Source organism: Physeter macrocephalus, chromosome 4, assembly GCF_002837175.3.
Source record: "Physeter macrocephalus isolate SW-GA chromosome 4, ASM283717v5, whole genome shotgun sequence".
Classification (NCBI taxonomy): domain Eukaryota; kingdom Metazoa; phylum Chordata; class Mammalia; order Artiodactyla; family Physeteridae; genus Physeter; species Physeter macrocephalus.
In genome coordinates this window covers 88,933,724-88,961,657 of record NC_041217.1, presented here as the reverse complement: position 1 = coordinate 88,961,657, position 27,934 = coordinate 88,933,724, and the positions used below count along the sequence as shown (strand labels likewise).

At 39.5% G+C, this 27,934-nt stretch overlaps 1 protein-coding gene across 1 annotated transcript in view; it reads right to left on the bottom strand.

The window, feature by feature from the left end:
• The window catches only part of VAV3 (vav guanine nucleotide exchange factor 3), a 423,978-nt gene that overhangs the window by 209,083 nt on the left and 186,961 nt on the right, over positions 1 to 27,934 (bottom strand). The window contains exons 3-9 of the mRNA XM_024119713.3: positions 18,164 to 18,222; positions 15,660 to 15,725; positions 10,545 to 10,653; positions 8,378 to 8,470; positions 5,895 to 5,963; positions 3,385 to 3,488; positions 1,974 to 2,073 (exon numbers count right to left, since the gene is read on the bottom strand). Of these exons, the coding sequence (XP_023975481.3) occupies positions 1,974 to 2,073; positions 3,385 to 3,488; positions 5,895 to 5,963; positions 8,378 to 8,470; positions 10,545 to 10,653; positions 15,660 to 15,725; positions 18,164 to 18,222 (600 nt within the window). The remainder of the gene's footprint in view (positions 1 to 1,973; positions 2,074 to 3,384; positions 3,489 to 5,894; positions 5,964 to 8,377; positions 8,471 to 10,544; positions 10,654 to 15,659; positions 15,726 to 18,163; positions 18,223 to 27,934) is intronic.

Below are 27,934 nucleotides of genomic sequence, written 5' to 3'. Positions count from 1 at the left end.
GGTGAAAAAAAGACAAAAATCATCAAGAATAAAAATAATCACAAAACAGAAGACGTGAAGGAGGCAGAGAGAAACCAAGTATAAGACAGCTTTCCCTCCATCATGCTGGGACTTGCAGAAGACAGTTCCAGCAAAGACTATTTGTTGAAGGCTTATAGTAAGTATCTGGTTAAATATTTCCAAATCAGACCCATGGTTAACACAACCAGCATCACCTCACCCTGAGCCTTTCAAACTCAGTCTGAGGTTCTCTCTTTCCCTAAGACTTACAGTGACTACAGAAACTATCTCTCTTGAGTCCTAGAGTATGCTCACTGGGCAAGATTTTGACAGTGAGTCTGAAAGAAGGGAGAGTGACATGCAAATAATGCTGAGAATATAATGCAGGTTTGATTGACTACTTTCTGACTCCTCTCTTGAACCAGAATTATATATCTTTATTAAAAAAAAAAGCTGCCTAAATGGTAGCTCTATTAGGAAGTCGTTGTGTAAGTTGTTAACTTTTACCTTACCATCGTGTTTTAATTTGAGTCAAGGTGGCTTATAGTTCTAGACTTACAAGGCTCTGCTCTCCAAAGAGGAGCAGGGGCCCTTTAGGCTAACAAGGCTGTAAGGATGTCACTTAGTGGTGACTCAAACCATCTCCAGCCATAAGATCCACATCATCAAGGGATTGTGAGAGGTAAGAAAGAAGGATCCATGATATAGAATTAGTACAGTTACTTGGTAGTCTGTTGATGTGCAAATTTTCTCACCAATAGCTCCCCTTTGTGGGAATTATTTTATTAAATCAGACCAGATATGCTAAACAGTGAAGGGGTTCTGATTTGCAAATCATCTACCTCTTCTTCTCTGTTCATCACCTGACCTCACTGCTAAACCTAACAAAGAGCAGCAAGGAGGATATGAGAGAGCCAACCAAGCCACACACAGAAGAGTTGACTATACATCTCTACCTGAAATTTAAGAAGATCCATACATATGGATAATATATTTGAGATGACAATTCATATAACATATAAATAATCATTTTAAAAAAGTTTTCTTGAAAGTGCAAACTCTTCTTGTGGGGGAAAAAAAAAAAAAGATGTACCAGAAAAAAAAGACCTAACACGGTTTCCAGACTTATTTTCCATTGTTACCATGTGCTCTATTCATACTAACCTACTTGCCATTTCTCAAACTTTCCTGATCCTTCTGGTCAAGACATACCAATTCTTCCAGAATGCCCTACAAGGACTCTCATCTATCAAGACTCACCTCATTCTTCAGTGACCTAACTCAAATGCTCCCTCTTCAGATAAATCCTCCGCAGTCTAACTATACTGAAGTGATCACTCAGTCTTACTCATGGAGCCCTGTCAAAGAGTGCTTATCACATACTACTTAATCTCATCATATGTGTGCCTGTCTTGCCTTCTTATGGGCAATATCCATGCCCTTTTCATACGTTTTCCCCTAAATATCTTTTGGCCGTACCATGCAGCATGTGGGATCTTATTTCCCTGACCAGGGATCGAACCCACACCCCCTACATTGGAAGCGTAGAGTCTTACCACTGGACCTCCAGGGAAGTCCCAATATCTCATATTTTTAGTAAACAGTTTACATCTACATACATATTATCTCACATACATCTTACTCATCCTGTACCTTTTACTACCCTGGGCAAATTACTCATGATCTCTCTGAACAGTGGCTTTCTTACCCATAAGATAAAAAAATTAATTGTATGTATCTCACAAAGTCATGAGGATCTAATGAGATAATGCATGTTAAAAAGCCATAAATCTTCTATCTTACTACTGTTATTATTACTTCCACATTATTATTTTATAGAGCTATATATTAAAATATTTTATGAAATTACACTTAAAATTCATGGAAATTTGCTGTTGCATAGATCATGAAAAGAATATGTTGTTTTTAGTTTATTTTACTCTGTCATATACACACAAAAAATAAACAGGCACCTCTAATTTCAGTTTGACATCTTCTTTTGTCTTAGAAATGTAGTCTAAACTAGAGATGGCCGACTCCACTCCACTGCAGTACTGCCCATAAATAACCAGCCTGAAAGGAAAAGAGAGAGAGGAAAAAATCTGAGGACAAAAAGGCAAGAATAAAGTGGAAGAGGAAATTCACCTATTTAAAACCACAGTTAGGCATAACCAAAGCAAATCTCACTCGTCCTGCACCTCTTACTTTCCAGGTAACCCTGGGCAGACTACTCATAATTTCTCTGAACCTCAGCTTTCTCGTTTCTTTTTAAGACACACCACACATACAGTTATAGAATGAAAGTCACTCATATTTACGGTATTAAAAATGACTATTTTTAATTTCCAAATTTGAATGGGATTGATTCCATGCATGTTTTTATAGCAGGTAGATTTTACAAACTGGCTTAATGACTGTTAATATTGTTTGAGTGCATATAATAATCAAAAACAAAATTTAAAACTTCTGTTCAAGTTTCTATTAGAGATCAACTTTTACACTGTTCACGCTCACTCAGGAACAGTTTTATTTTCTACTACTGTTTCACTGTAATCACTACTTACAACTCTACTCATTAATAAACCTCCTACTCCCTCCCCCTTTTTAATTAAGAAAAATACATTATCTGAAAAGTGGGAATGAGAGGGCTGAGCTGTGCTGGCTGGGAGATAACTCATATTGCATGGGGTCTGAGACTGCTTCAGGAAGGGTATCTCTGGGGTAATACCGATTTCTGCAAAGAGCCCGGTTAATTTATTGTTTCTTTTAGCCCTCTACTGGAAAAAAAAAAAAAAAACTACTACATTAATATTTATCTAATGTTGATGTAAGCAATTAATTAGCCACTTCTTAGTACTAGGAACTATAGTGCTTGATTTTAAAAGAGAGTGCTATATTTTAAGCAAAATTCCTTGGTACTTCTAATTCATGTGAATTGTTCAGAAGATTTTTTTCAAATTCAGAAAGGGAAACTGACTTTGGCTGTGAATGTAATACTCCAAAATACAGAATTATAAGGTATTAAAGTTGGAAAAAGCACTACGTACCGCTAATCTACCCCTAACATTTACAGATGGAAAAAAGGAGGCTCAGAGAGTTAAAATGACTTCCTGAAGTCTACAGGACTCAAGAGTGACAGAACATGCACCTTCTGGTTTTCAATGCAAAAGTCTGAACCCTTCTTTTTTTCTTTTTCTTTTTTTTTTCCCCCTGATACACAAATAGAGGTCAACCACCACCCAGAAATTAACTGTCCCATGTTCTAATTACTGCCCAGAGAGTATCTTAATGAACCATAGTAATAGCTACTTATGAGCAATTTTAATACTAACCCTCACTATAATTACAAACTAATAGCCACAAAATTTAAAATCCAAAAGTTACCTTTCCTTGTAGTTAATGAAAACTTGATACAAGTTCTGGTCGTTTTTATTTACAACGGAATCATGAATCTCTTGCATTAGGTTCCGATGAACTTTTACAAGTTCCTTAGAAAAGAAAACAGTGGCAAAGCAAATTAGGAATCAGAACCAAAAAAGTCACCTGGAGCCCAGCATCCCTATTGCTGCCAGACTTGCCATTCAAGGATATGCTGAATGCCCTCAATATATAAACCTACTACCATCAGTAAAGAGGAAAAAAAGGAGGGGAAAGAAGAGAAAAGAGAGAAGGGGAAGGGGAGGGGAGGGAGAGAGGGGGAGAAAGACAGGCCATGTTCATGGAAAATAGCAATTTCAGATCTGACTTGAAATGTCAGTGTCCTGTGGAAAAAGAACTTCTATCTCTAGTTATTAAAGGGTAATTTATTCCTTGTATAAAAATATGTACAGTTCAGTTTCATCTTATAATCACTTTAAATGTTTAAATAAAACTATCCAAGTGCTTAATGTTTTACTGACAGGATAAAGTAATGATTCATGTCCTCGAGACATAAAAATGTAGATTTGTACTTTGGTCAATTAGTGGTGTCCTGGAGCCAAGCTAACAATAATCAGACTAAATTACTTGAAACCAGCCAACTAATGTCATAAATAAGCAGCAAATAAATTGTAGTAGGCAGTTTACTAGGGCAACTCAAAAGTCAGAATTTCACATTTTTCCTGATAAGCAAGTAATTTTCGGTCAGACAGTAAAATACATGTCACAGCCAGGAAATGAGATCCGAATCAAGGTGCCAATTCTCCCAGGATCTCTTCCCGTGTACCTTGGAGCACACATTGATACAGGGCATGCCCTTCCTTAGGAGGTGTTAAGTGAAACATGAATATGTTGGCCCTGTCACTTTTTTGAGAGGCATGGAAAAGCTATTAGAATAAGGACTGTCAAATGGGTCCTAAGTTACAGTGAGCGTATTTAGGTGGTTCAAGATCCTCATCTTCCTAAAATGTGTGGTTTGTTTTATGCTAAATATTCATTTGATATTGGGATCTTTTTCTTCCTTCTACGTTACAAATCAATAAGAATGTCTTCATTTGGCCAAAATCAGGAACAAGGACAACATGCCATAGCTAAACTGGTGCAAAGCAACACTAAACATAAAGGAATCAAAATATTAGAGACTTTACAGGTGATACAAGCAAGCCGGTACATAAAAGCTTATATACTGTATATAAGAGCTACATATTAAAACTGAGGGACTACCCTGGTGGTCTAGTGGGTAAGACTCTGCATTGCAAATGCAGGGGGCCCGGGTCTGACCCCTGGTCGGGGAACTAGAGCACGCATGCATGCCACATCTAGAAGTCCGCAGGCTGCAACGAAGACCCAGCACAGCCAAAATAAATAAATTAAATAAATAAATAAATATTAAAGGAAAAAAAAAAAACTGAGGCCAGTTCTAGAGGTCTAAGAACTTGAATCTTGCCTAGCAAGACCTTACATGGTATTGCATTTGGCTTGTCTCTATGCTTTTGGGTAAATATCCTTTTAGGACTGTCAGATAATAAGGTACCCTGAAATTTGAAATGCTATATAAATGAGAAGAAAAGCTCCTCACATCTTACCATTAAAATAGACTATTATATCAGGCTTCCCTGGTGGTGCAGTGGTTAAAAATCTGCCTGTCAATGCAGGGGACACAGGTTCAAGCCCTGGTCCAGGAAGATCCCACATGCCGCAGAGCAACTAAGCCCATGTGCCACAACTACTGAGCTTGCGCTCTAGAGCCTGCAAGCCACAACTACTGAGCTCGTGTGCCACAAGTACTGAAGCCCGTGCGACTAGAGCCCTTGCTCCGCAACAAGAGAAGCCACCACAATGAGAAGCCTGGACACCGCAACGAAGAGTAGCCCCCGTCCGATGTAACTAGAGAAGGCCCACGCAGCAACAAAAACTCAACACAGCCAAAAATAAACAAATAAATTTATTTTAAAAATAAAAGACTGTTATATCATAAAGAAGCAGTGTATTTCAGAAATGGGAGTTTAGGCTGATGCAACCAGAAGCAGAAAACACCAAAAAGCAGAGGCCAAGGAAGTGTAGGAATGGAGGGAAGTGGAGGAGACGGATGGAGCCAGGACAGTGTCTGTAAGATGGGGTTGGGGGGCTGGAAGAACAATAGAGCAGGGAGTGGGGAAGAAGGGGATTCCCACAAGAGAAAGAGACCGTAACACCAGGGATTAACTGAGACTACCTTGTTGTGACAAGCAGTTAAGTATAATACAACCTTATCCCTATCCTTATCCTTTTGCGTTCAGCGTACATTCTGACTGACTTTTGGTTGACAATATGACGTACTAGTTATTTGCAGAAAATAAGACTATAAGAACTCAGGAGGCAGAAAATTGGGTTAAAATTCTTTAAAAATACAATAGAATGTTCAAATAGGGACCCAATAAGAAAATGAGGATTTTATAGAAGTGTACCACAATTTTAGCTAGCATATTTTTACTTACAGGAATGTTGATGAATACTGAATCAAATTCAGCTGCTGTCAGAAATCTTTTTAATGGTGCCATGAAGTACTACCAGGAGAGAAGAGAGGAGTAATAATTAAGCACAACTTATCCTAATCTATATAATAGTTTCTCATCAATGAGCAATAAATATTACTGAAAGTTAATCAGTATTATGAATACCAAGAAAAAAGCAGAAACTATTTTCTCTACCATAAAGATTCTATATTTGAACAGAGATATAAAGACATAAATATAAGTTAATACATTTAAAATATAAAATAAAAGATTTGGGCTATAAATCCTTCTGAAAGTAAGAAAAAAAAGAAGAGAGAACACCACTGGCCGAACTGGCAAAAAATGGCAACCTTCTGGAGATATGTTTGAGGACTAATTCAAAACATCCTTCAAATGCTCTGTGAAGATTCTAGATCCCTGAGATCAATAATTTGCATATACAATTTATGGATCATTCCCCTTCATTCTTTGAGAATTTTAGCTCCTGGTCTACCATATCTCTGTCCATTACTACTCCCATCTTCATTTTTGGTCGTATCAGTATCTGTGCAGATGGTCCTTCCAATAGCCTGGCCTCTTGGTTCCTTGAACTCCAATAATCTGTGCCCCATCCTAGCTCAGGTCCTCTTGTGGTCATAGCCCAAGACCTTGTCATTACCAACAACTGCATATGCCCCATAGAATTAAGCTGAAACAAGCAAGTCTCTGACCTCTACCCTCCTACTTTTACAGCTCATTCCTCCAAGGACTTCTCCAACCCACTAGGTCTGCCAATCCCCTGACCATCTCACATCCCTCATGTCCTCACTTCCCTTCTTACCCAGTTTACATTCCACGAGCCATCATCAGAATCACTGCCCTACCAGTACCCTTACCCTCTCTTCTTTCATTCTGGAAAAATGAAAACCCTGGTTAAATCTAGCTTGCCATATATTTTGTGCCTATACCTAAGAAGTTAAACAGAAGCTACACTGACAGCTAATTAAAAATATAATCACAAAACCCAAATGAGCCTGTAATGCTACATAATCCTAGTACATTTACCCTCTCGTTCTCTTAAACAACTCTTCCACACCTTCATCTCTCTTTTTAAACTTCCAAAACTTTCTCCTGGTTCTCATTCTCCTAGCCTCCAAATGTGGAAGTCACCAGAGGTGACCTCAAACCTCTTCTCTATCAACATCCACTCCCTTGGTGATTCATCTAGTGCCATGGCTTTAAACACCATTGCATAATGATAATGGCCCAATCTATACATCCATTCAACCTTTCCCCTGAATGTCAGACTCATACATCTAACTTCCTCCTCAATACATCCCCTTGGAAGCTAATACGTATTGCAAATTTAGTAAGTCCCAACAGACTCGTGATTCCTACACCTGTCCTTCTCCATCTCAGCCACCATCTTCACCATTTACACAGTTACTCATGCCAAAAACCTAGCATTGTTAGGAATTCCCACTGGGCAGTCCAGTGGTTAGGACTCTCGCACTTCCACTGCTGTGGGCCCAGGGTTCAATCCCTGGTCAGGGAACTAAGATCCCACAAGCCGAGCCATGTGGCATGGCCAAAAAAAAAAAAAAAAAAAACAGAAAACCTAGCATTCTTGATTGCTCTTTTCCACACATCCTTTACCTAATTCATCATCAAATCCACTTGGCTCTACTTTCAAAATTTATTCAGAATCTGACCACTCTCTACCACCTCTACCAATACCACCATTTTCCGTCAACTTAATCATTGTGATATCCTTCTAACATTTTTCTCAATTTCCACCCTTGCCTGACAAGAGTCAGAACGATCTGTTAAAAACTTACATTAGATCCTACCACTTCTTCTACTCAAAATGCTCTAGCTTTTAGCCAGGTGCTCCTATGACCTGTGACCTGGGGCCTCACCAAGTCTCTGATCTCACTGCTCCCCTGCACTCATTCTGCTTCAGCTTCCTGGGCTGTTGCTGTTCCCTGAAGCACACTGAACACTGTCCCACGTGAGGGCCTTTCTCCCAGGGATTGTCCACTCTGGCATATTCACATGGCTTGCTCCCTCCATTCACAAAGCTGTCTGCTTAAATACGATCTGACCACAGAGGACTTCCATTACCACTCTATATAAGGTAACACCAGCCTCCCCCATCACTCACTACCCCCTTCCTCTGCCTTACTTTTCTTCATAGAATTTATCACCAGCTGGCATACTCATCTGCTTAAATTATAAACCCTCCCATGAGAGTGTCATAAGAACTAGAGCTTTGTTGTGTTGACTGCTATACCCCCAGTCCCTAGAATACTGCCATTCACACACTAAGAAATCAATAAATCATTGTGGGATGAGTAAATCTACTTTGAGATCTTTAAACCCAAAGTCCCGCTGAAAATCAGAGTATACAGACACTGTAGAAACACTGAGCCTAATGTATTAGCAAAGCAGTATTGGAGCATCAAGAATGATACCTGATGACTTACTTTTTCTATTGACTCCAATGTTTCTGTATATTTTTCTTCTGTCTGCTTGATTTCTGCTAGGCAGCAACTTCGTATGTCATTTTCTGGACATTTCTACAATTAGAATTTTCAAATTAACATTATTTAATCAAATTTATGTATTAATCTTTCCAGTAGAAGATAGAAATAAAAATTATTGATTTTTTTAAGTGTTCCATTCTAATAAAACACATAACTGAAAGATATATTTAACTACATTTGTGAAGGATCTTTGCTTTTTAAAAGAATTTGAACAAAGTAAATGAAAACGTTTTAGATAATTAAAAATATACTTTTAAGTATACTCTCTTTAAACTGAAACATCTATTTTATTATAAATGTTACTGAATCTGGAAACATCATGAATGGTCTTATACAGTTTTCTTAATGTACAGCATACTTTACAAGTGCTGTAGAAATAACTGCAAAAATCATAAAAGGATATTTGGTAAGTAAAAAATCTTAAAATATTTTTTCAAGAGTTAACATCTTGGTGTTTGGCTCTCTTACTGTTTAAGACTCGAGGCAGTAGAACACAGTAGGAAGATCAAAGTTTTGGGGATCACATAGAATTTGGTTCAAGAACCAGTTTTGCTGTTATTAGTTTGTTATCGTGAAGAAGTTATCTAATCTCTCTGTGTCTCAGTTTTCTCATCTATAAAACAGAATTACAGTACCCAGCCCAAGGAGCTGTAAATGAGATAACCTGTGTAGTGTGCTTAACACCCTGAGGAATGCACAAGAAGGGCCCTGTGCGTTCAATCATCATCACTGCTCACCCTGGGCCACATGAACAGCCCAGCACCGTCAGCTCAGTGAAGACGGTCCTTGGGAAAGACAATGAAGAATTTGCTGGTGCCCAAAGCAGTTGATAATTAAAGGGAGTATGGACGATACTCCATCACCTAAAACACTCTTAAACTGCTACCACAGGCGTCCTGTCAGCTCGTGCAGTGGGTTAAAGCACACATTCATGACGTTTACGGAACACAGGCCAGCCAACTTGTTTCCATCCCACTGAGGCTACTGTCCCCTATGTGGGCACCAGACAACCCGCCGGCCCTTTATTAAATGCAAGAGGTCCAAGAGAGCTGAGCGAATTCATCAAAGCACCGAAGAAACCTAAAGTACCACCCAGCTGATGAAGAAAGTCTTTTGTGTAAAGAAAGACTATGTTAATAAAAGCTTAAGCAACTGACCTTATTTTTCATTTCAAATTATATATGAGAAAATCATTCAAAGTAATTCTGAATGTTTTAGATATTTTAATGCAGATAAAGCTTTGTGGGCTCCTGTTGACTATGGCAATATCTGAAACTAAGTTTATAAAATAGTAAAAAATGATAGGAGACCTATAATGAAACAAACAACAACAACAAAAATACCTCATATCAACCCCTAACAAATATGAAGAAATAGTCATTAACCTATACTTTATGCCACATCAAACTTAAAGTAGATTTACCTGCTTTGTAAGAGATTTCCTTTCATAACAATATAATTTCATGATGCCCTGAAATTATGTTCTATTGCCACTCTGCAATTATTTAGCTATGTGGCATGCCGTTTACTTGTTAGACTTGATTTTATTACTAGTAAACTGAGAGAATTAGACCAGTGATTCCCTGCGGTTGTTCTGAACTGTAAAACGTCATGTTTACATGTCTCCAAATGCAGCAACACGTCATGGTTATGCAGTTACAAGCAAGTAAACATAAGAAAACAAACAAAAAAAAGATCCCAGCAGAAGTTACACAAATAATTATTGTATTAATTATAATTATGCTATTATTTTATAATTATAATTAATATACTTATAACATAGATATTATTTCATTTTATTAATTATAATTATTGTATTAATTAGTCTTTCAAATAATCACTTTCCTAATAAAACACTCAGAATAACAAGTCATGGTTATAGAGTTATAAGCAAGATAAAAAAGAAAAACAAACAATGATCCCAGCAGAAGTTACATAAATAATAATAACCATTCTATTAATTATAATTATGCTATTATTTTATAATTATAATTAATATACTTATAAGTATTATTTTATTTTATTAATTATTAATTAGTCCTTCCAATAATCACTTCCTAGTAAGATACTCAGAGTAACTTAAAAAACAGGCAAGTCAAAGTCCTACAGGCTGATGCGCCTCCTCTGCCTTCATCAAGTCCTCGTACACTTCGCCACCTTCGTCTTCCCCATAAACACAGTCGTACAGACCCTCTTCATCTTCCACACGGGTTTCACTGAAGCAAAAGGTATAACATAAACGTCATTTTCTAGCATGCAGTAAATACAGTAGTTAGAAATAGCTTACTGGATTTTAACAGAAAATCCAGAGAGCAAATCAAATACAGTGGAAAGGGTCAAAGGTTTACATTACAGCTCTGCCCCTCCTAATAAGAACAATGACAAACGACAACCACAGAATCTGACAACGATGGCAGTGCCCTAACCTTCACTGGGCATTTACTATGCCTCTCTGCATGGATTATCTCACCTAGTTTGCCCAGGTCCAGCATTAACTGGGTTATCAGGTAGGCACTGTTGTTTGGCCAATTAGAGTGATAAGGTCTTTGAGAGAACAAAATGTTCTTTGACTTGCCCAGGATAACACAGCTAGTCAGACAGCAGAGCCAGGATTTAAAACCCAGTCTGTCTCACACACTGAGTGTTTTAACTGCTCTATCATACTACCTCCCATTTTTCATATGTCAAGGCCTCAGTTTCATTACCTGTATTAAAGGGTATAATATGGAGAAGACAGGGGAGTTGGGGAGGATCTAATATGTTATAAATAATCTTTATAAAGAAAAAATTTCTGCTGATTATAAATGTCAATATCTAATGCAATGGTTTTCAAACCATGTTCCTTCAAGGCCACTCAGAGGGTACCCACAGGTTTGATTTAGTCAGATTCTGCTTTTATCTGTTCTATTTGTATTTTGTTTAAAGAAATGGTCCCAAGGCCACAAGACATTTTTAAAAGCCATTGAAATTCTTCTGCTGGTCTCCTGGCAGTGGAAAATAATCCCTATTTTTTTTTAACATCTTTATTGGAGTATAATTGCTTTACAATGGTGTGTTAGCTTCAGCTTTATAACAAAGTGAATAGGTTTACAATCTCAAATGAAGGGTTTGGGAAAGATAATCAATCAGTCACTGTGGAAGGGTTCATGGAGACTTTAAAAATCGGGCCCTATTCAGTCAACACAGAAACAGCTCTTTCCACCTATCACCCATTCTGTTACTACTCCTTAAGTTCTTCCTTTCAGTTCAAGAGTTCTAGAATTAGCTTCTATTAACTAACAATGCCAAAGAACTGAGACTAATAAATTTAGGTATGTTAGAAAGAAGCATTAATATCTCTCTGAAAAGAAATTCAACTCCTTCAGTACTGCCAGCCCTTAGCATTTCTCTTGGGCCTGTGCAGATAGAACATTATAAATTGATACGTACAAAAATAAAAACACTAACTATAAATGTCACTCTGCAACTTGGAGCATTTTTCAAAGTAGGTGCAATCACAAGGTTGTCTATGTTTGTCATGAAGAGTTATCTGGAGGCATTTGACAGAAATGAACTGTCAGACACCCAGAAGAAAGGAAGGTGCCTTAAGGGAGAACGATCTGGCGGTGAGAGAAGTTTCAGAGAACCTGCTGTGAGAAAAATTCATTCCAGGATTACCTGCCCACCCGTCCACCCACCTACCTGATTCTTAAACTAAGAACCTACTGATTGCCAGACTCGCCAGTGCTAAGAATGCATGGATCCAGAAGATCCAAGGGCTCTCCCATAGTCTAGTGTGGAAAACAGCACATAAACACATAATTCTATGAGTGCAGAGGAAAGAGTAAGAATAACTCTGACTAAGGAAGGCAGGGAAAGCTTCATGGAAGATATTACTTCTGAACTGGATCTTGAGTGTATTTATTTATTCAATAGGTATTTGCTGAATAAATACTATGTTCCAGCAGATATAGCTGCAGACAAGGCAGACACAGTTTCCACCCTCCAGGGTGACACAATGAATGAGAAGAGGAGATGAGCATTCAAAGGACCCCAACCTGTGCGATGGCAGAGAGGTGTGCAGAAGCTGGCAGCGTGAGGGGTGGAGTCCCGTCCAGTGGGACCAGGTGAGTGAGGGGAGCCCCAGAGGGAAGAGGTGAACCAATCTGAGAAGGGCCCTGCACTCTGGGAGCTCAACCTTACCTGGGCATCTGCGGACCACAGTGGGTTACAGAGGGGTAGTGTGGAGGGTCAAGAAGCCAGGCAGGGAGATAGAGAAGCCAAGAAATGAAATGTTGTGGGTGAGAGGTAATGAGTGCGATAACCAGGGTAAAGGCAGATGAGGAGAGAAACAGAGATTCAGGAGACCGTGTCAGCTACCACCAACCAGACTTGGGGACCAATCCGGATTAGGGAGAGGGGGGAGGACTGAAGGATGCTTTCAGCTCTCTACTCTGAAAAACTGGGGAGATGGTGAGTCTTATTGGCAGTTCCAGAATTTCCATACTGAGGGGCTTAGGCAGGTAGTCTTGCCTGAGAACAGTGGGGCCGTTAAACTGGTTCGAGCACTTTCTATAACTCATCAAAGGGTAGGAAGGTCTGATGAGTTCAAGAAGGAACTGAGATTAAAGAAATGATAAAGGAGTAGGTTCTGTATCAAAGGGAATCCTGTTCAGAAGGAAAACAGGCTGTGAAATCCTTTTCCTCCCTCAGACCCTCCAACCCCCACCCCCAAAACAACAAAAAAAAAGCCAAAAAAATCACATCGTCTTTCTTAAGTCTTGCTATTGACTATTTTGCATGAGGTACATATGTATAAATTCACACAGATTCTTCTCTAAGAATTGTAGGAGTGACACACACGCACCCACACACATTGCGACTGGGCTAGAACAGTTTGGGTTTTGTTATTCAATCCCATACTAAAGCTGTTTTTCTTGCTAACAGTTTGGGCAGTAATCTCTGATTTGCACAAAATGAAGAAGGGAGAGGAAGAAGCTGTGATTCTTCAAATGGTCAATAAATCAACAGCAATCTATATTAGCTTTCCTGTGTCTGGGCAACCTAGATATGGTCCCGTCTGACACCCTGGTCAGAAAGGTTGAAGGAGCAAGGACACTACCGTTTAGCCATCTCACACGCTCTCCATTCCATCCTGTGTCTGCTTCTCTCCACGTGAGGACAGAATGACTCCCCCTGCCTGGGGAGCAGACCAGTGTTTGTTCTGGGGCCCTCCCTTCAAGCGATTCACTCCCAGAGGTTAAAGGGAAGTCTATGAGCCCGTAGAGATCATAACAAAGCCAAGACTGAAAAGCAAACCCTCATAGCAAACTCAAAAGCAGGCATTTGCAGGAAACACACGACATTTGAACCTCCGACCACCTGGTGAAGAGGTGAAGCAGACTGCACCTCCCAGAACATGTGAGCTGGCACCTCAGAGCAGCCAGTTTGGGGGCCCAAGTTTTCTCCAAACTTGCATCCTCACAGGATTTATCTTGGCATCAACAGAACAAGACGAGGGAAGACTATAAAAATGAGTAGGTGTAGGTGACAACTGGTGGGGAGTTAAGATAGAATGTCATCATAGCACTGGAAATAATATTCTTTCTAAGATGACAAGGAATTCGATTATCTTATAAGTAATCTTATAGTCACTTTGTGAAGATTGTAGCCAATTCAACGAGACAATCAGCAATTACTTTGCTGAAGATTAGTGAGTTCTTGGAGATTTTAAGAAGAGATAAGAAACCATTCTTGATACACATGTAAAATACAAGACTTCGAGGCCCATCCAAAGGCAGCCTACTCTGGGAAGGGCTTCCAGCCTTCCCGGTGGCTCCTGTCACAGTGCTCTCCTGCTGAAAGTTCTCAGAGGAGCAAGGCAGGGTGCCTCTGGGAATCAACGCAGTGAGTAAGAGCCTCCACGCTAGAATAAAAACTGCCTGGGTTCCAATCCAAAGACTACTATTTACTAGCAATATGATCTTCAGCAAGTTACTTAGCTTTTCAAGCCTCATTTTCTCATTTGTAAACTGTGGTGATACTAGGAACAACCTCATAATGTGGTGTTACATGAGAGATGCATGTAACATGGTTAGGACAGAAACGCACACTCAATAAGCTCCTATGAACTGATAGATGTCTCATGATAGACAGCTCCAGCCTGAAGCATCATGCCTGGAAGACAGTAAGTGCTCAATGCAGCTTTGGCCTATTAATTCAGAAAACAGATACTTACTGAGGATCTACTAGACACTGTTTGAAGTGCTAGGAAAAGAGCCAAGAACAAGGTCAAGTCCCTGACCTCATGAAGCAGGCCTTCTGATGAGGAGACAGACAAAAAATGAAGCAAGCCGAGACTGCCTCAGGTAGAGGCGAGTACCATAAAAACACAGAGCAAGGTAAGGGTGGCAGCAATTTTAGATAGGAAAGGCCTCGCTGGGAGAGCTATCTAAGCAAAGACTTGGATGGTGAGGGGTCAGCCACATGGGTAGAAGGGACAGCAAGTGTAAAAGTCCTAGAGCAAGAACAAGGTCTGTGTGCTGGGGTATTAGGATGGATCAGTGGATGAATTTCCACAGGATCTGAATCTCTCCTGGAGCAGAATCTATGTCTTCTTATAATTCTTTGCAAACATACCTGATCTTTGGCATCAGTTCCTTGAGGGGTGAGGATCAAGTTTTACCTTTATTTGTAATCTGCACAAGTCACTCAATCAGCGGAAGATAACCAGCTGCAAAGACCTTTAGCCTCTCCCAACTATTAAATAATACAGCCCAAAAGGATTCTCTCTTCAGAATCAACACCATCTAATGAAACATCCCTGAATAACTCCCACACACACTGATCTCGTTCGTCCTTGAACTTACACAGCAAGCACTATCTGTCCTACAAGTCCGGTGGTAGATTCTATTAATACTTCTCTCGTTAATTGTCTGATTCCAGGTTTATCTACTACCTTTACTATGCCTTTGAGAAACTTCCAAATGTTACTTCATTGCTGTCTGTTTCTTTACTCTCCATAGAGACTTGCACAATGCAAGACACACAAGAGGAATTAAAAGCCAGTTGAAGTACATTTTCTCATGAAGCTTTCCATCAGGAGTTTGAGGTTAATTCTCACATGTCTTAATCACTAAGCCACGGTTCCCCTTCAGAGAGCTATTTTAACACCCACGGTTAAAATCCACAAAGGATGCAAAAATTGGCAGTGGTGTACTTTTGTTGAAAACGCTCAACATACTCTATTAAGTCAGGCAGGCCTTTGTAGATGTCGTCATCATTAACACTTTCTTCTGTCGGGAAGGGCCTAGGAGGGAGGGGAAAAAAAAGAGTGAATAGGTAACAACTAGGCTGGACGTTTACCTCTCATGAAACACATACGCTCAGCTGCTACCAAAGTGGTCAGATCAGTCACCATGTTTAACACAACATCTGGGGCTTCTCCCAAAGTGCCTGCCTGTGGCTGTGTCGGGGTCCCCCAGGGAGGCGTGGCACCTGCTACCTCAAATCACCTGCAGCAATCACGGCTGGTCACCACAGTCATGTGAGCAGTTGTGGACATGCTGAGGTGCTCATCTGACCTCCCACCAGCCACACACCTGCAGGCTCACGTCAGTGCCCACTGCAGCTCCCCAGCTCAGAGTGAGTCCTTGCCTTCAGCACCATTCAGATTCTTTGCACTTACAGAATCTGATCTGACAAATAACTTGGTAATTTGGTAACAAGCATTCTAGCATGACTCAATTCACTAGTATAGATGAGAATTAGAAGACAAAAATGCCATGCCCTTTATATATGATCATTGACTCTGATATACTTTTGTACTCAGACCGTAAGTTGTGTGAGTTGTATTTTTTATTTTTCTTCTATTGGACAAAGAAGTCAAACAGGCCTCAAAAAGAGTACGATGTTTTCTTTGTCCCCTGCTCAAAGAAAATCACTTTAGTTTCTACCCTATTCCTAGCCATTGGCTTCCCTTGCTTGCTTCGTACTATGAACTTTATTCATAAGACCAACATAATGCCCTAAATTTATGTCTAACAAAATCACAGTGATTATACTATAGTGCCAAAAGTTTTACCCTTTTTTACATGAAGTCAGCATGTCACATGTTCCATAAAAACAAGAGGATCCATCAAAATAACAAATAAGCACTAGATAATTACTAAATAATTATATTTAGTATAGTGAAAACATTTTCACATTTGCTTATGTATTAACTTAGCACTTAAGTCATCTGAGGAACATATATTTTTCAAATAAATTAAAATGTGTGAGAAATGCCATTTTCAAAATACTTTTTTAAATAAATGTTGACACATTTTATTATACTCTTATATACAAGTCTATTGTAGTAAAAAATTGAAATTATAAGTAAGAATAACAAGGAAAAAACTCTTCTATATATAGTTTCAGAATCAACAATATATAAATACATAAGAATAGAATCATGCTATTTCAAAATTTTCTGTTTGCATATAACAAAATATATGTTGACATGGAAAGATAATCATGTATTGAAGCGAAAATGACAAGGTATGGAACATTTATCCAGCCTACAGACTATGTAGAAAGCTGCCAAACTCATGGCCCATTTCTGAGGAAGGGTCTGTGGGTGTCTTCCCCAAGGTCACTGTGCTTTGTACCCAGGGACTGGGCTGTCATGCTTGGACCCTCTCTGTTTGCATCTGAATGTGAACTGAAAAATGGAAGCAACAGAAGAAGAGACCCAGGGTCACAGAGCCCCATAACAGCTGGAGACTGAATTATGGAGCCCTGAGGAAATCAGGTAAAAAATGAGATCCATTCCATTTCCATGTGTCCTGGCTGTGTGGCTACTGAAACTGTTTTTCTGTATTTCTAACGTTCCTAATAATACAACTTTCTGACTGACCTAACCTGAATATGCAGTATTTTAAACAGAAAAGGCCCGACACAACATAACACATCTACCTTTCCATACTTAACTGATTGCATAATGCTTCACTGCACGGAGAAGGTATAATTTAACCAATTTACAGTGGACCCTTGAACAACAAGGTTTGAACTGCACACGTCCACTTATAAATGGATTTTTTTCAATAGTAAATACTACAATACTACACGATCCACAGTTGGTTGGAACCACGGGTGCAGAGGAACTGAAGATGCAAAGGGCCGAATATAAGTTATACTCAAATTTTCAACTGTGTGGATGGTTGGTGCTCCTAATCCCCACGTTTTTCAAGGATCAACAGTACTTCCAAGTTTTTCACTTAGTTCCAAACTTTCAATACACCTTCTCGAACATATATTATTTTATACTTGTCTGATTATTTCTTAAACGCCTAGAAGTTGTGACTTATTGTTATGGCCTACAGGATATAAATGTACTGCAATATCTTTTAAAATATCTATTTAATTAAGCATTTGTGTTTGTCTTAATGAATCACCTGTATAGGAATGTTAGAGGAAGTTAAAACAAAGAACTGTATCAGTGACAGTCACCAGTGAGTTAAGAACGATGTTTAGCCAATGTGTCTTATTCAACGCTACGAATAAGTTCTTACTTGCTCGATAAATTTCAAATGTCTATTGAGCACTTATATACCCGCCACTCTGCATGAATGAGATGCGGTCCCTGTATGCAAAGCGCTTTACATATTTATGTAAAGCACTTTGTAGTAGCCATTTTAGTAGTCATTCAATAAACAATCACTTCATTGAACTGAACAGGACACACGAACCACAGAGAAGTTAGCTTACCTGATTCCTGTGGCCAGCGCTACAGGTGTGCGAGAGAGTCGCGATAATGTTTCTATAACCTGAGAAAAGAGGAAAGGGCTCACTGGACGTGTATTTCAGAAAAAAATTTTTTTTTCAAAAACAGTAGTTTTACAATCTAATATTAACAATAGCAGCGGAAACGTAAGTTTGCAGGTGTCACCGAAGTGCAGAAAGGGAAGAGTTGTAACTGAGAAGTATAAACACCGACTTATAATTTTGCCCCTTTCCTTAATTTTCTGACTCTACTTATAATTTTGTCCCTTTCCTTAATTTTATGACTCTAAGCAGATTACTAAGCATGTGGTTTGCAGTTTCTTGAGCAGTAAAAACAAGGAGTTAGGGTAATTCTAAAGTTCTCATGTCTCCCCTACTACATGATCTGAAAGATCCTGTAACGCTGCTCTGTCCAAAACAGTAGACACTAACCACACAGAGGCTACTTAAATTTAAATTAATTAAAAATTAAAAAACAAAAAATCAGGTTCCTTAGTTGGACTAGCCACGTTGCATGTGCTCAGTAGCCCATGAGCCTAGTGGCTACTGCACTGGATGACACAGACATCAAACACTTCCATTATCACAGAAAGTTCTATTGGACAGCACTGCTGTATAGCAAAGTGGTTCAGAGGGTGGGCTCTCCAGCCAGACCATGTCATGTGATTTCTGATCTCGACTTCACCATTTATTAGCCGTATATCCGTGTGCAAACTACTTAACTTCTCTGGGTCTCAGCTTTCTCTTCTGGATACTGCCTATAATAATTAAGTTAGGTTATTAACAATCACTACCTTATTATAAGAATTACAAAGATAATACATGTAAAGCATTTATATGGTAGCTATTCTTTATAATTGCCAACTTTAAGAAAATTACCTTATTCTAATTCTGAATATTTTCAGAAAAGGAATTTCCTAAATTACCCTTAATTATCTGTATCTGTTTCAAAAATTCTTCATAAAGGTCTTCAGTACCTAACCCTCGATGTGCCCTGCTAGAGCTTTAGCATTAGTACATAGCAATTGTACCCTTCCTTCCCACTTTTACACCTAACAGCATCTCTTTCAAAGACTTAGTGAGGGAGCTAATGAGCTAAAATGTGTTTTTCTCATGAAACCTGTTTCAATGATAATAGATATAATTTGTCTTTAAGTATCTAAACAAAACGTAAATACATTCTACTACAAGGCCTATTCACAATGAGAAAACAGAAAGAGAAAAGGTAAAAATCTATCTCTAGGTTGAGGTAGTCTTTGAATTCCTCAGTTCAAAGATGGAAATGTAAAGTTTCCAGTACTAGGAGTCTCATAAGGGTATTAGCCACACATATACTTATTTATCACCTACTTCAGGAGGCAGTATATTGTTGTGGTTACAAACTCTGAACTGAGAACTCCTGGATGAGCTAGGCCCACTTTCACCAGCCTCTATAAAATGTGGACAATAACAACTACCTACCTGCCTCACAGAGTTACTGAAAAATTAAATGACACAATGCCCATCAAATGCTTAACTCAACAAATGTGAACTGTTATTAATATATAAAATAAAATTATTATTATATACAAATGAAACTTAATCTAATCGAAAGCCTTTATGCAATTTCTTTCTGGTTTAACCTTGCTGAAGAGCAAAAAACAACCACCTAGGTAACACTTGATATCGATCGATTAATTTCCATAAGAAAGATAAAGCATCTTCAGTGAGTCTGTAAATTCAGAAGATCATGAACGAACAAATAATAAATTTATCAAAATAAGCTGATTCAAGATAAAAATAATCATCTGCTAAATTTCCAAAAATATGCATTATTGAGTGAAAAGTCTAGCTATTGGAGGATTCCAGGATAATCTGTGGAGTAATATTTAGACTGCTGAATTAACTACATTGTTGAATTTTAGCATGAGCCTTATCCTGATGTAGCACTGTTCTAAAGTTATGGGGTGAAGTCGGCTTCTAATTCATTTTTTCACAGCAGTGTCACTACTCAATAACAAGAGAAATAGCAACAGCATTAGTACTGCTATGTGTTTTACTACTGCTATTATTTAACACAAATGTTAAAACACCAGAAACCTGTCCCCGCCACACAAGACTATATGTAGTTTGATTTTTTTAATACAATTGTCCACCAGAGGGAGTGAGACAATAGTCTATCACTTCACTCCTGCGTTGAATGTAAGTACAAACACTTCTGAAAAGTAACAAGCTGAAACCAACTGTTATTTACTTAAAAGGATTATCTAGTCTATTCAATGATAGAAAAATAACATAAAGATAAAAGTTCAGTGGATGGAACTGAAGGATAATATGTAGCATGTCTTAAAGTGAATCTCTCAGGGGACTATCACTCAGTTTTGTATCTATCTTATTGTACATCAAGTCCATCCATTAACTCTTAAGTTTAGCCAAAGTAAATAAGGACTGTTTGGTCAATGCAGTGTTTTTAGAACAGTGTGTATTCTATATAAAGATGGAGTGTATCCAGATTTGGAATAGACAAGTACACAAATTAATGCCAGATTCTCAGATCCTCTGTGTGGAGAATGACCTGCCGTTAGAAACATCCGTTCAAGTATATTTACAAAAGAAAATAGCCCCAAGGGCGGTAAGAAGACTATTTGCCTTGAAATGTCTTAATTTCTAAATTGTTGCCTCAAATAACATGACATATGGACATTTACTCCCAGAAAGCGGGGTAACAAGTTAGAATATTTGCAAGTTAATAGGCTGAAAACCAACTACTAAATCCACATCATGGATTTTCTTTCTCTACCTACAACCATCCCTTGTTTGATAAGAAGAGTGGCATTTGCAAAGAAATGAAAAAATTCCAGATAACAGGAATAAGAGTTACCGTCCGTGTGAGGAAGGTGGGAGAGGTGAGCAGGGCTTCTGTGTGTCTGCTTTAGAAGGGTGGGCTAGATCCCAGAATCTATGAAGGGTCATTGACAAGTTTAAGGAAGAGAGCAGGGTCAAAACTGCATTTGTAGAAGATCACTCAGCAAAGTGAAGGACAGACCGGGGTAGGAGGATGTGGGATACAGACAGGGACCAGGAGACCCACTGGCAGCGTTGGGGGGGCGGTTCTCAATCATCCAGGTGAGAAATGAGAGGTCTGCAGGAGAGAGCTAGAGAAGAGGGGGAAATATGTGAAGTATTTAGGAACAGCGGCTGACACACCATGGAGGCTGAGGAAGGAGGAAGAACCCAGGACCACCCGGGCCGGCTGTTACAGCGCAGAGGGGCTGCCCACCTGGAGTGCTCCGGGATGCTCCCGAGGAGGAAGCCCTCGTCCTCTGTTCCCTCCCAACACCTGACTACATTCATCCTCGACTCAGCCAGGCTGGTCCCCACCCAGAGCCTTCTCTGACCATCGCCCTCCTCCAGTCTGGGTTCTTTCTGTCCCCACAGGACCCTGGATATAACTCTGCCCTAGCACCTATCCCCTTATTCAAAATTTATCTGCTGTTTAAAATATTTCAAAAGGACTCGTGTTTATCTTGTCAATTGAAATAATGCAGCAATACATAAAAGTTGCCCGCCCCCCCCCACACACCCCTCTCTCACCTTCTGCCTAAAGGAGACCAGAGCTAAGAATCTGGTGTGACTCTTGCAGAATTGTTTTTTTCTTTTTCTTTATGATTATTATTTTAGGTAATGTGTTTCTGCTCTACAGATTTCTCTACCAACGTGCTTTTGTCATTTACCAACATATCACATACAGTGGTGTCAACACATACAGATCTTTACTCATTTTAATGAATTCATTCATTCATTTATTCATTTGAATGTTGTATCACATTCCAGTGTCTGTATATAACATAATGATTTAACGCTTCCCCTGCCAGAGAACTTTTTCAACATTTTGCTACAACAATGCTGCAATTACCATCCTTGCCAAATACCTTTTCAATTGTGTACAGGTATTTCTATAGGAAGGATTCCTAGATGGGCTGACTAGGTATAACCATTGCTCTTCAATAAATATGCACAACCTCGCATTACCCCTGAAGAGTGTGTAAGAATACAACAGGCATTCTAATGACCTGTTTGTCTGTCTTTCCCATCCAACAATGGAAAATACCTTAAGGGCAGGGAAACTGCTTCTTCACTGTTCTATTCCCATCACTGCACTCACAGCCAGCCTCCAAACAACCACTTAACACAAAAATATTTGTTGCTCAAACAATGAATGACTACTACTTACCCTGCAAAATTGTTGTGAGGATCAGGGATAATATGTGTAAAGATATGTAAAGAGCTTAGCCTGCCACAAGTGAGGAATGAATGAGTTGAAGAAGCCCATTATGAAAATTAAATATTAAGTATGAGAAAGAGTTGCTTATCTCCTCAAACCTAGAGACAACGTACACAGTGGCACACCCCTCCCCATCAAAATTTTTCCCCTAATGATAATTTTTATTTAGTTTGGGCTCTTTATTTTTTCCATCTCCATTAGTCAGTTTAAAAGCCATGAAATAAAAAAAGTTTGCCAAAACTGAATGGCAACACTGTACACTAATAAAGCTACCCATTTTAACTCTTCTCTTCATGAGACCTTCTGGCTAATTCTCACCCTCTGCTTATCTGGCACATTGATAAGCAGTTGATATCGTACTTTGTGAGAAAAGCAAGTCAACCATGCAGAAGCAGTTTGCCATAGCTCCTTCCAAGGTCTTGAGTTAAGGAAGCCATGGACATAGAGAAGAACTCAAGGAACCATGGGGACCAGCACACAGGTCTGCCAAGAAGTACTAATTAATTATGGCTTTACCTCCTTGAGCTCTCTACTCTGAAGTTTTACCTCTTAACTCTCTCCCTGACCCAATGGGAAGGCTATAAAGATTCCTGAACAGGGCTCTGGATTCAAAAGGAGTTCCTGGGGAAGTGCTTCTTCCAGGAAGATAGGTTCGAAAAGGGCAATCAGGTGGCTTCAAGCTTGAGTCCCAAGCACCAGACAAGCTTGGCAGTTCAAGAACGGTCTGCAGCACTGCAGCACCACAGCACGAAGCTACCATCTAGCAGCTGAAGCTATGGGCAGGGATGCTGCATCATGGTTCCTACAGGCTCAGAGCAAGTGCCCTGTGGGTTCATGGAGGAAAAACCCAAGCCCTAGAGGATATAATTGGAAGTGTGGGCCTGGGAGTGCTGGGCTGAGTAATTCAGACAGAAGGATAGGCCTGTAGACTAGACTGGGTGCAACCAGAAGCAGCCCAGAGACCTGGTATTACCCAGGCATCTGGTTCTCTGCCAATGAAGCCTAACTCTAAATCCAACCAGATGGTGAGTTTCAGGCTAACAGTATATCTCACTTTCTCCTAGGAAATCAACAGAACTCACTATCTTAATTTCCTTTGCAATTCTAATCTCACACAGCAAATTACCCCATTAGGATACACTGCAGCTTAGTATCATTTCTAGCAACATGTTTATATCTTTCCTAAAATAGCTGGTTGTTGTTTTGAGTACTGCAGAAGGCTGTTGAAAAACATCCCTACCACTTCTTCTGTGGGTAAAGCAAAGCAGTACAACCAGATAAGATGAATAAAACATTACTTCTGTATCAAGAAGATTATGAACTATGGGAAACCCATTTGCATTGTTCAAAAGAGTAGAGTATCTACATGGGTTTAAGTGGTCCAAATTACAGTTTGTGCAGACCTTGATACTGATCATAAATGCAAGAATTACTCTGTATGTATTATTTTGAGGCTTCAAAAGTAAAGCTCTATAGAGAAAAAGAACCTCTCTTTAGGAAAGTCATATACTAGACTGGTTAAGATGCAAGCTTAAGACTCAGATTTTCTGGATTCATATCCCAGCTCCACCTCTCACTAGCTGGGTAACCACAGAAGAATGTCCTGTACTTCTACTGCTATTTCCTAATGCCATTGCTGCCACCATCATCATTGGTAAAGTAAGATTTGGTCTTTGCAAAGCACTTCAGAAAATAACATGTGATGTCTACCTCAAGTTATCACAGGATACAAAGGAAAGCTTTCTAATGGCTGGGAATACATTTAATAAATTATGTTGTACATTTGAGTACTTGATAGCTAGCGTTTGTTAATAGTTGCCAACAGTTGGTAAGCTTGTCTAATTGTAACACTATGCTTTCTAAAAATGAGAACTGTTGACAGTAAATGTTTTTCTTTTATTTAGTATTCATTTTCTGCTTCCGTGTAATTAATGTTTAATCAAAATAATCAAATAAAAAATATAAACTCGCGTCATACCAAAGTATGTCTAACAGGCTAAAAACAATTGCATTTGACCTTGCTACGGTGAATTTTAGTAAAAAACAAACAAACGTTCCACGCCTAGTCTGCTCGTGAAGATATAACACTAATAACGACCAGAATTACATCCAGCTCATAAAAGAGCTCTAAGAACTGACAGTACAAAGAGATGGGCTCAGAGAAGCTTAAGCACACATCGCCTCTCAGTCCCCATTCCATCCACATCTCACTGCCTCAAATAAATATAAAAATCTATGTAGCGGGGGCTGGGAGCTGAGGCTCCGGCTTTAGTCGGAAGCTGGGAGAGGACTGGGGTTGGCTACGTGAGGACAGCCTGAAGGGGACAGTGCACCACGGCTAGCCGGGAGGGAGTCCGGGAAAAAGTCTGGACCTGCTGAAGAGGCAAGAGACCTGTTCTTCCCTCTTTGCTTCCTGGTGCGAGAGGAGAGGGGATTAAGCGCGCCGCAAAAAGGAGCTCCAGAAACGGGCGCGAGCCACGGCTATCAGCGTGGACACCAGAGACGGGCATGAGACACTAAGGCCGCTGCTGCCGCCACCAAGAAGCCTGTGTGCGAGCACAGGTCACTCTCCACACCTCCCCTCCTCGGAGGCTGTGCAGCCTGCCACTGCCAGGGTCCGGTGATCCAGGGACAACTTCCCCGGGAGAACGCACGGCGCGCCTCAGGCTGGTGTAACGTCACGCAGGCCTCTGCCGCTGCAGGCTCGCCCCGCATCCGTACCCCTCCCTCCCTCCCCCCCGCCTAAGCCAGAGCCCCTGAAGCAGCTGCTCCTTTAACCCCGTCCTGTCTGAGCGAAGAGCAGATGCCCTCGGGCGACCTACACGCAGAGGCGGGACCAAGTCCAAAGCTGAACCCCAGGAGCTGTGCGAAAAAAGAGGAGAGGGGGCGGTCTCTCCCAGCAGGCTCAGAAGCAGCGGATTAAAGCTCCACAATCAACTTGGTGTAACCTGCATCTGTGGAATACCTGAATAGACAACGAATCATCCCAAATTGAGGAGGTGGACTTTGGGAGCAAGGTATATTATTTTTTACCCCTTTTTCTCTTTTTGTGAGTGTGTATGTGTATGCTTCTGTGTGAGAGTTTGTATGTATAGCCTTGCTTTCACCATTTGTCCTAGGGTTCTGACTGTCGCGCTTCTTTTTTTTCTTTTTACTTTTAAAAATTTCTCTTCTTAATAATTATTTTTTATTTTAATAACTTTATCATACTTTATTTTAGCTTCTTTCTTCCTTCCTTTCTTCCTTTCTTCCTTCCTTTCCTTTCTATTTTTTCTCCCTTTTATTCTGCGCCATGTGGATTAAAGGCTCTTGGTGCTCCAGCCAGGTGTCAGGGCTGTGTCTCTGAGGTGGGAGAACCAACTTCAAGACACTGGTCCAAAAGAGACCTCCCAGCTGAACGTAATATCAAATGGTGAAAATCTCCCAGAGATCTCCATCCCAACACCAAGACCCAGCTTCACTCCAGGCACTAGTCCCCTCAACCAGGAAACCTACTCAACCCACTGAACCAACCTTAGCCACTGGGGACAGACACAAATAACAACGGGAACTACGAACCTGCAGTCTGCAAAAAGGAGATCCCAAACACAGTAAGCAAAATGAAAAGACAGAAAAACACACAGCAGATGAAGGAGCAAGGTAAAAACCCACCAGACTTAACAAATGAAGAGGAAATAGGCAGTCTCCTTGAAAAAGAATTCAGAATAATAATAGTAAAGATGATCCAAAATCGTGGAAATAGAATAAAGAAAATGCAAGAAACATTTAACAAGGACCTAGAAGAACTAAAGAGGAAGCAAGCAACGATGAACAACACAATAAGTGAAATTAAAAATACTCTAGATGAGATCAATAGCAGAATAACTGAGGCAGAAGAACGGATAAGTGACCTGGAAGATAAAATAGTGGAAATAACTACTGCAGAGCAGAATAAAGAAAAAAGAATGAAAAGAACTGAGGACAGTCTCAGAGACCTCTGGGACAACATTAAACGCACCAACATTCGAATTATAGGGGTCCCAGAAGAAGAAGAGAAAAAGAAAGGGACTGAGAAAATATTTGAAGAGATTATAGTTGAAAACTTCCCTAATATAGGAAAGAAAATAGTCAATCAAGTCCAGGAAGCACAGAGAGTCCCATACAGGATAAACCCAAGGAGAAACACGCCAAGACACATACTATCAAAAAGTAGAGACAAAGAAAACATATTAAAAGCAGCAAGGGAAAAACAACAAATAACACACAAGGGAATCCCCATAAGGTTAACAGCTGATCTTTCAGCAGAAACTCTGCAAGCCAGAAGGGAGTGGCAGGATATATTTAAAGTGATGAAGGAGAAAAACCTACAACCAACATTACTCTACCCAGCAAGGATCTCATTCAGATTTCATGGAGAAATTAAAACCTTTACAGACAAGCAAAATCTGAGAGAGTTCAGCACCACCAAACCAGCTTTACAACAAATGCTAAAGGAACTTCTCTAGGCAAGAAACACAAGCGAAGGAAAAGACCTATAAGAACAAACACAAAAAAATTAAGTATATGGTAACAGGAACATACATATCGATAATTACCTTAAATGTAAATGGATTAAATGCTCCCAGCAAAAGACAAAGACTGGCTGAGTGGATACAAAAACAGGAACCATATATATGCTGTCTACAAGAGACCTACTTCAGACCTAGGTACACAAACAGACTGAAAGTGAGGGAATGGAAAAAGATATTCCATGCAAATGGAAATCAGAAGAAAGCTGGAGCAGCAATTCTCATATCAGACAAAACAGACTTAAAAATAAAGACTATTACAAGAGACAAAGAAGGACACTACATAATGATCAAGGGATCAATCCATGAAGAAGATATAACAATTGTAAATATTTATGCACCCAACATAGGAGCACCTCAATACATAAGGCAAATACTAACAGCCATAAAAGTAGAAATCGACAGTAACAGAATCATAGTTGGAGACTTTAACACCCCACTTTCACCAATGGACAGATCATCCAAAATGAAAATAAATAAGGAAACACAAGTTTTAAATGAAACATTAAACAAGATGGATTTAACTGATATTTATAGGACATTCCATCCAAAAACAACAGAATACACATTTTTCTCAAGTGTTCATGGAACATTCTCCAGGATAGATCATATCTTGGGTCACATATCTAGCCTTGGTAAATTTAAGAAACTTGAAATCGTATCAAGTATCTTTTCTGACCACAACGCTATGAGACTAGATATCAATTACAGGAAAAGATCTGTAAAAAATACAAACACATGGAGGCTAAACAATACACTACTTAATAACGAAGTGATCACTGAAGAAATCAAAGATTAAATCAAAAAACACCTAGAAACAAGTGACAACGGAGACACGACGACCCAAAACCTATGGGATGCAGCAAAAGTAGTTCTAAGAGGGAAGTTTATAGCAATACAATCCTACCTTAAGAAACAGGAAACATCTCGAATAAACAACCTAAC